Source organism: Suillus paluster (genome assembly GCF_016628075.1).
Source record: "Suillus paluster strain FC165 chromosome Unknown EDB91scaffold_791, whole genome shotgun sequence".
Lineage (NCBI taxonomy): Eukaryota > Fungi > Basidiomycota > Agaricomycetes > Boletales > Suillaceae > Suillus > Suillus paluster.
Window position 1 is genome coordinate 1 of NW_024538351.1, and position 9226 is coordinate 9226.

The 9226-nt window shown below is 46.5% G+C and overlaps 2 protein-coding genes across 2 annotated transcripts; both read left to right on the plus strand.

The window, feature by feature from the left end:
- Positions 1-146: 146 nt before the first annotated feature.
- EDB91DRAFT_1311637 (uncharacterized protein) lies at positions 147-2208 on the plus strand (the record flags this gene model as incomplete). The annotated part of the gene is made up of 13 exons (XM_041325111.1): positions 147-219; positions 283-389; positions 442-456; positions 513-550; positions 585-634; positions 760-791; positions 850-851; positions 903-904; positions 975-1034; positions 1086-1223; positions 1273-1504; positions 1562-1616; positions 1672-2208. 13 exons carry the CDS (start codon positions 147-149, stop codon positions 1873-1875), a joined length of 1008 nt encoding a protein of 335 aa, XP_041168235.1. The 3' UTR covers positions 1876-2208.
- A 6110-nt stretch (positions 2209-8318) lies between these two features.
- EDB91DRAFT_1352947 (uncharacterized protein) lies at positions 8319-9222 on the plus strand (the record flags this gene model as incomplete). Its single annotated transcript, XM_041326167.1, has 4 exons — positions 8319-8413; positions 8471-8618; positions 8671-8866; positions 8928-9222. 4 exons carry the CDS (start codon positions 8319-8321, stop codon positions 9122-9124), a joined length of 636 nt encoding a protein of 211 aa, XP_041168236.1. The 3' UTR covers positions 9125-9222.
- Positions 9223-9226: the final 4 nt, after the last annotated feature.

Genomic DNA, 9226 nt, shown 5'->3' on the forward strand with positions numbered 1-9226 from the left:
TACGAGGCTGCGACAAAGCGATGCATCGACTGCGCGATGCAATGTCGAGTGCAGTGCTGTTGTATGGATTTTGGTATAACTAGGACGAATGTCATCGCCATACGTCGACCAAGTTCGCTGCTTCCTCATACCCATCCTCCGCCAATATGCCCATAGTCTTAAATGATTCCAGTTGGTCGCCGGACATCAATGCGAATAGGATTTTCAGTTATTTTGCAGGTACGTGGAGCCTGTCGGATGATGATGGTGATGTGTCGTTTTAACCTTGGCTGCATTTCGCAGTTGCAGCCTTTGCTGGGGGGATGTATGATTGGAGTAAGCAAGATAAGTATCCAGGAACCGCTGATATCCCTATGGTAGTATTTCCAGCATTGACATTCGGGAAAGAGGTAGGCTGATGCCATTACCGGAGCAGCCATATCGCTGAGACAGGTTTTACAGGTCGAACTGATCTGGGTGAGCACAGTCCCCACGTCAGAACAACAACATTAACTTCGAATAATTGGCGACAGAGGCAACGCTGGTCCCTCGTGACTTTCTCTATATCAGTGTATGTAGCTTGCGTTATAAAAATGATTGGCAAGTCGTGTTGATTCAAAAGCATCCCAGGCGCGCTATCTTGGAATGTCATATAGTGTGTATGTTCGGAGAAATAAGCAATTGGTGTTGTGCTAATCAGTCATCTCTCACAATCAGGACCCAGATGCTGCGTATGTCTCATATTCACCATGTTTGTTTTTTCTGACTGGCGGCATACAGTCAATATTCCAACAATCCCACTCACAGATGTAGTGAGTATTCTGCAGTAATACCTGCTATTCCTGTCTAATCAACTGCACTCCCATGTAGGGGTGAGTGAGATTCTTGGCCACCTTGTTTGTTCAATACATTCACTACCATAGATGTGAGTTTGTTTCGAGTGTGATCCTCCGGCGAGGCTGTGACTGATCACTAACTGGGCTTGTAATTGTTAGGCCTTATCGTGTACTTCACACAAAATTGGACAAATAACACCATCACTGTAATACTGGACGGTGAGCGAACCAGCTGTAATACCTCAATGATACTGACTTGACCGAGACAAGTCATCATGATCACTCGGTTACATGCCATGTACCAGCGATCCAGAAAGGTCTTGATACTTCTCGGTGTCGTCTTCCTGGTTGTCAATATCGCGAACATAGCGATGAGCGCAATAATAACGAACCATACTATTTCAGGGGGTAAGCTTCGATTGAAAGACTTCAATGCATGAGGCTCATTGAATATCAGAGGAGCTCATTCTCTCCGGCACCTATCAGTGCACTATGAACTCTGAGGCAGATCTCGCGCCTCTGGCGTCCATGATTTGGATACTGTGGACTGTATGGGAGGTCCTCGCACTGTGTCTCGCTGTCTGGATTGCTGTAAAACACTTCCGAGAACTGCGACGGCAATCGGCAGGAGGGATTCTCGGAGACTGTTTCACGGTGTTGATGAAATCTCATGTGGGCTACTTTGCGAGGTGAGCCTATAATATGAATGACATTCTCTTCTACCGCTGACGTTCAGAACGTGCTAGCTTTCTTGCTGCTTCTTGCTTCGAGCTCGGTTATGACTCATCGACGATGCCAGCGGTATGCCAATATGTCACTGACCTCTGCATGCGAGCGCGGTTCATCATTTTTATAGGACCCATATTCCCTGAAAGTCCAGATTTATGTTGGGTTTATTCTAATATTCGAGGTTGTGCAGTTATTTGTGCTGGGACCACGTCTCATCCTTGCCGTTCGAGAATATCACGCTAAGCTCGTGGACGACTCAGACGCAGTAACTGCCATGACTTCAATTGCCTTCCAGGAGCGTGTCCATGTGTCAACTAGCAGTAGTGTGTAGCACGGGAAATGCTCGATGTCACTGTAAGGATCGCATATCCTCTACGCACCGATCACGCTTCAAAACGAAGACGGCGTGCCTCCGTTACTCTTCGCATCCGAGTCACGCGGATACAGTCTTTTGCATTTTCATTTTCATTTCCTTTTACGATCTTACCTTGTGCTCAAACTCCACGATCCCCTTGCCTTGACCGCTTCATTTTACCTTCACCATATTGCTCATTATGCTCATTCTGGCCTCGTCAAGTGTTCGAAAACGTATATATACCGCCCATGTACATTCATACCTACATAAAAATCGAGCAGAATCCCATACGCTGATTCCCCGCTCCAAGCACGACTGAAAAGCCTCACAGAAAGTCACCATCTCAAACGTTTTCCTACTCGTCTCAATTACCTTTGCACTCGTCTCGTATCTACTTCGTCCCCGCCGAATTCATACCCAGCCTTACATCACTTTTAGGGTTGCTCTGCATGGAGCGGGAGAATTGTGCCATGTCCCCAGTTTCGTCGTGGTACTTATGTGAACTAGTTATTTGGTGTCCTGAAGTAGATTGAAATGAATCTTAAAAAGTAAGGGAGAATCTTATCTTATCTATAAAGTAAGGGAGAATGGTATGGGGGAAACCGTGAGAGACGCGTATTCCGCGTATTCCGGCAGTGTCGGTTGTTTCGGTTGCGTCGGTTATCAGACCTTTTAGGAATTTTCGCGTGCTTTTCATTTTCGGAGTTCCATTTCCCTACGAGTTTCGAAACCTCGCAATCTAAACACCTCTTTCCCCCCACCATCTGTTTCCTCACACACTATACTATTGTTGAAATTGTTGAAGTATCCTCTCCCCAGTGATTTGTAAATTTGTAGTGAAATTCCCCTCCTGGGGTAAGCTTTACTTATTTAAATACAAAAATATAATAATAACTTGAAAGATTCAAAAAAATATAGTGATTTTCGCTTTTCTGCTGCTTTTGGACCGCTTTTTGGACGGACGATTTGGGCATTTTCGCGTAGCCCACATGGTGTCGGTTGTTTCGGTTGTTTTCGGTTGCGTCGGTAAGGTCGCTGAAAAAAGGATCCCATGTGGTTCTGTCAAGCGGAGTTTGAATTTGAAAAAACCGTTGTCCCTTACTATACGAGCTCACTGTCCAAACGTGGGAATTTGTAAAAATTGAGCCACAATGGGATTGGCAAGTGCTCACTGGCCCTTCATTTTGCACAACAACAATGAATTTTATATGTACTGCAACTGTGAATACATAATAAATAGTAAAAATTGAAGGACAACAAGGGATTTTGGGATTTTTGTGGGGAAAAGAGAAAAGAGAACACCAAGCAAGTAGAAAAATGTGAAAAATGCAAAATGCAAAAATGTGAAAATGCAAAATTGCAAAAATATAAAGATGGGAAAATTTGGCAATGGGTAAACAGGGGAATGGGAAGATGGAGAATGGAGAAATGGGGTGAATAGGGAGATGGGAGGATGGGAGGACAAGAGGAGGACAAGAGGACACAATGGGAGGATGAGAAGACAATGGGAGGATGGGAGATGGGAGGACAAGACAATGGGACATGGGACAATGGGACAACAAGACATGGGACAATGGGACACAGGACAATGGGACATGGGACAACGGGACAACAAGACATGGGACAATGGGACACAGGACAATGGGACATGGGACAACGGGACAACAAGACATGGGACAATGGGACACAGGACAATGGGACATGGGACAACGGGACAACAAGACATGGGACAATGGGACACAGGACATGGGACATGGGACAACAGGACAACAGGACAACAGGACAATGGGACAACAGGACAACAGGACACAGGACACGGGACAACAGGACAATGGGACAACAGGACAACAGGACACAGGACACGGGACAACAGGACACGGGACAAGATAATTGGGAGGAAGTGTATGAATCAATAGCATGACACAAAGAGTTTGACTGAAGGTTACCTGGGACACTGGCTTGCATCCCGCTGGCCGAGGCACGAGGCCACGGGATTGCAAGCCTGTGTCCCAGGTAACCTTCAGTCAAACTCTTTGTGCAACATCCCATAGCTAAAACAAAACTATATAATATTTTTTAAATGTAAGATGTAAGAATTTATTTATTTCACAAAATTAAATAATATGTAGACACAGTGAGGCAAGGCACCTTTGGTGCCTCCAGCAGAGCATGAAATGCTCTGCTTGCTTCCTGTGCCGAAGGCACAACGGGCTTGGACTCGTCTATAAAGTAAGGGAGAATGGTATGGGGGAAACCGTGAGAGACGCGTATTCCGCGTATTCCGGCAGTGTCGGTTGTTTCGGTTGCGTCGGTAAGGTCGCTGAAAAGAGGATCCCATGTGGTTCTGTCAAGCGGAGTTTGAATTTGCAAAAAACCGTTGTCCCTTACTATACGAGCTCACTGTCCAAACGTGGGAATTTGTAAAAATTGAGCCACAATGGGATTGGCAAGTGCTCACTGGGCCTCCATTTTGCACAACAACAATGAATTTTATATGTACTGTAACTGAATACATAATAAATAGTAAAAATTGAAGGACAACAAGGGATTTTGGGATTTTTGTGGGGAAAAGAGAAAAGAGAACACCAAGCAAGTAGAAAAATGTGAAAAATGCAAAATGCAAAATGCAAAAATGTGAAAATGCAAAATTGCGAAAATATAAAGATGGGAAAAATTGGCAATGGGTAAACAGGGGAATGGGAAGATGGAGAATGGAAAAATAGGGTGAATAGGGAGGATGGGAGGATGGGAGGAAAATAGGAGGACAACAGAAGGATGGGAGAACAATGGGAGGATGGGAGGACAAGAGGAGGACAAGAGGACACAATAGGAGGATGAGAGGACAAGAGGATGGGAGGACAATGGGAGGACAATGGGAGGATGGAAGACAGGAGGACAGACAATGGGACACGGGACACGGGACACGGGACACGGGACAATGGGACATGGGACATGGGACATGGGACAATGGGACAGTGGGACACGGGACAACAGGACATGGGACAACAGGACAACAGGACAATGGGACACGGGACAACAGGACAAACAACAGGACAACAGGACAACAGGACAGTGGGACAGTGGGACACAGAACCATGGGACATGGGACACAGGACATGGGAGATAGGAAATCAGATAATTGGGAGGAAGTGTATGAGTCAATAGCATGACACAAACAGTTTGACTGAAGGTTACCTGGGACACTGGCTTGCATCCCGCTGGCCGAGGCACGAGGCCACGGGATTGCAAGCCTGTGTCCCAGGTAACCTTCAGTCAAACTCTTTGTGCAACATCCCATAGCTAAAACAAAACTATATAATATTTTTTAAATGTAAGATGTAAGAATTTATTTATTTCACAAAATTAAATAATATGTAGACACAGTGAGGCAAGGCACCTTTGGTGCCTCCAGCAGAGCATGAAATGCTCTGCTTGCTTCCTGTGCCGAAGGCACAACGGGCTTGGACTCGTCTATAAAGTAAGGGAGAACGGTATGGGGGAAACCGTGAGAGACGCGTATTCCGCGTATTTCGGCAGTTTCGGTTGCGTCGCTTGCATCGGTTGTTTGAATCCCTTCTCCCTTGGAGCGCTGAAAAAGGGAATGCCATGTGGTTCTGTCAAGCGGAGTTTGAATTTTGCGCAAACCTTCGTCCGTTAGTATGTAAGGGTTGACTGATTTGGCAGGTGGCTCCAACAACAATGATGTATATGTACTGCAATTGTGTATACATAAAAATGTAGCCACAATAGGATAGAAAAAGAACACCAAGCAAATAGAAAAATATGAAAAATGCGAAAATGTGAAAGTGTGAAAATGCAAAAATATAAAGATGGGAAAAATGGGCAATGAGTAAACATGGGAATGGGAAGATGAAAAATGGAGAAATGGGGTGAATGGGGAGATGAGAGGATAGGAGGACAATAGGAGGACAACAGAAGGATGGGAGAACAATGGGAGGACAATGGGAGGATGGGAGAATGGGAGAATGGGATGACAGGAGGATGGGAAGACAGGAGGACAGGAGGACAATGGGAGGACAATGAGAGGATGGGACATGGGACACGGGACATGGGACACGGGACACGGGACACGGGACATGGGACACGAGACAACAGGACACAGGACACAGGAGATGGGAGATGAGAGATAGGAGAATTGAGGGGAAAGGCATGAGTCAGTAGCAAGACACAAACAGTTTGACTGAAGGTTACCTGGGACACTGGCTTGCATCCCGCTGGCCGAGGCACGAGGCCACGGGATCGCAAACCAGTGTCCCAGGTAACCTTCAGTCAAACTGTTTGTGCAACATCCCATAACTAAAACAAAATTATATAATATTTTTAAAATGTAAGATGTAAGAAATGATTGATTTCACACAACTAAATAATATGTAGGCACAGTGAGACAAGGCACCTTCAGTGCCTCCAGCAGAGCACGAAGTGCTCTGCTTGCTTCCTGTGCCGAAGGCACAACGGGCTTGGACTCGTCTATAAAGTAAGGGAGAACGGTATGGGGGAAACCGTGTGAAACGCGTATTCCGCGTAACGCACATGGCGTCGTCAGTATCGATTGCGTCGCTTGCGTCGGTTGTTTGAATCCCTTCTCCCTTGGAGCGCTGAAAAAGGGAATGCCATGTGGTTCTGTCAAGCGGAGTTTGAATTTTGCGCAAACCTTCGTCCGTTAATATGTAAGGGTTGACTGATTTGGCAGGTGGCTCCAACAACAATGATGTATATGTACTGCAATTGTGTATACATAAAAATGTAGCCACAATAGGATAGAAAAAGAACACCAAGCAAATAGAAAAATATGAAAAATGCGAAAATGTGAAAGTGTGAAAATGCAAAAATATAAAGATGGGAAAATTGGGCAATGGGTAAACATGGGAATGGGATGGGAAGATGGAGAATGGAGAAATGGGGTGAATAGGGAGATGGGAGGATGGGAGGATGACAGGGGGATGGGAGGACAATGAGAGGATGAGAGGACAAGAGGAGGACAAGAGGACAGGACTACAGGAGGACAAGACAATGGGAGGACAATGGGAGGATGGGAGATGGGAGGACATGACAATGGGACACAGGACATGGGACACGGGACACAGGACACAGGACAATGGGACAATGGGACACAGGAGATGGGAGATGAGAGATGGGAGAATTGAGGGGAAAGGCATGAGTCAGTAGCAAGACACAAACAGTTTGACTGAAGGTTACCTGGGACACTGGCTTGCGATCCCGTGGCCTCGTGCCTCGGCCAGCGGGATGCAAGCCAGTGTCCCAGGTAACCTTCAGTCAAACTGTTTGTGCAACATCCCATAACTAAAACAAAACTATATAATGTAAGAAATTATTGATTTGTTATAATTAAATAATATGTAGACACAGTGAGACAAGGCACTGAAGGTGCCTCCAGCAGAGCACGAAGTGCTCTGCTTGCTTCCTGTGCCGAAGGCACAACGGGCTTGGACTCGTCTTAAAAAGTAAGGGAGAAGGGAGGGGGGGAATGTGGGAGGATTTGGGCATTTTCGCGTAGCCCACATGGCGTCGGCAGCGTCGGCAGTTTCGGTTACAGACCTTTTAGGAATTTTCGCGTGCTTTTCATTTTCGGAGTTCCATTTCCCTACGAGTTTCGAAACCCTCGCATCTAAACACCTCTTTTCCCCCATCATCTGTTTCCTCACATTTCCTCGCATACTACATTGTTGAAATCCTCTCCCCAGTGATTATTTGTAAATTTGTAGTGAAATTCCCCTCCTGGGGTAAGGTTTACTTATTTAAATACAAAAATATAATAATAACTTGAAAAATTCAACAAATATAGTGATTTTCGCTTTTCTGCTGTTTTGGACCGCATTTTGGACCTTTTGGACCGTGTTTGGACCTCCCTTGGACCCCTGGACCCTCCTGGACCCTTTGGACCCCCCCCTGGACCCTTTTGAGAGCAGGTTCGTGTGGTGTGTTTGTTGTTTGTTTCTGTGCCCGAATCCCACGGAGAACTGGGGAAATTGGGTATACAAGACGAACGTGCGAGGAGTCTTGCGGGCGTCTTTTGCAGTTGTCAAAGACTGTCCTGTGACATCTCCGTGTCAAGTCCTACCTCCCTGGCTGCCTGTTTTACGGGTGTTTGCCGGTTGCTATCAGCTTTTGCTGGGACCTCTGATAGCACTACAGTGCAGAGATTTGGTTGGCGGGACGCTTTTTTGCGTTGAGTCTGACTGCTGGGTGTTCTATCTGGCAGTTGCTCACAGTTGCCTTCCTATCCCCTGGGATAATATCTCGGACAGCATTTTTGTTGTCTTCAGCACTGTCATACGTCGATTTCCTGACGCGATCCTGTCCTCGGGAGGTGCAGACTTCTTCGACCACCCACACACCCACTTTGTTGGATTCCGACCTATGTGCGTATAATGCTTCTCATGTCTTCATCACTAATTTTGCTGCAGTGGTGTTTCTATCCTGTCCATTGCTATATTTTGCCTCATTTTTTCGATTTTTTGCTACATACTGCCATGTTCGTACATAATTTATATTTTGATGGAGTCCTGCTAATTAATTAATTCTCTCTTAGGCTTCCTTCCACTCCACCCACTTCCCCTCAACGAGCCCAGTCTGTTGCGCGTCAAGCTGAGAGAAATCAACGTAATCTTGGCTCGCCTCCTGCACGACGTTTACCGCAAAATGACCATGCCCCTGTAGCACCAGATGCTCCCCATATGGTATGTGTATTTTGATTGAAAACTTTGACCATTGCTGACACATCCTATTCAGAATATTCCTCATATGCTAGGAAATTTAAATCATGCTCAGATCCCTGTGCAGAGATTTCCTGGAATTCCACGGAATGCAATTGAGCGTCATGAGGCGCATCGTCAGTGGCGTGCTCATCACCCACCACCACCCCCCCTGCTCCAGGCTTTGGCTATTTTCCTCCTGCTCCTGCTCCTGCTCCTGTCTATCCTCCAGGGTTTGGTGGCTATCACCCTCTCCTGCTCCTGCCCCTGCCCCTGCCCCCATCTATCCTCCAGGTTTGGTGGCTATCACCCCTCCTCCTGTCCCTGCCCCAGCTCCTCCTCCTGTCCATCCGCTGCTCAAATGCCAATGTATGGTGCTGTATATTATGAGGGTGCAGCTCGCCCTCAAAACATGCAGAATGCCCATCCCTTTCTCCATCAGCCTGGTGTTCAGGGAGTACGAGTTGGAGTTGACCATAACTTCAATCTAATGGAAAATTTCAATCGTGCTCAGGAGGAACGTCGAAGGCAAAGACGTAACAGACGGGGTCCTGCTCCCAATCCACCACCTCTGATCTGCCTCCTGCTCTTTA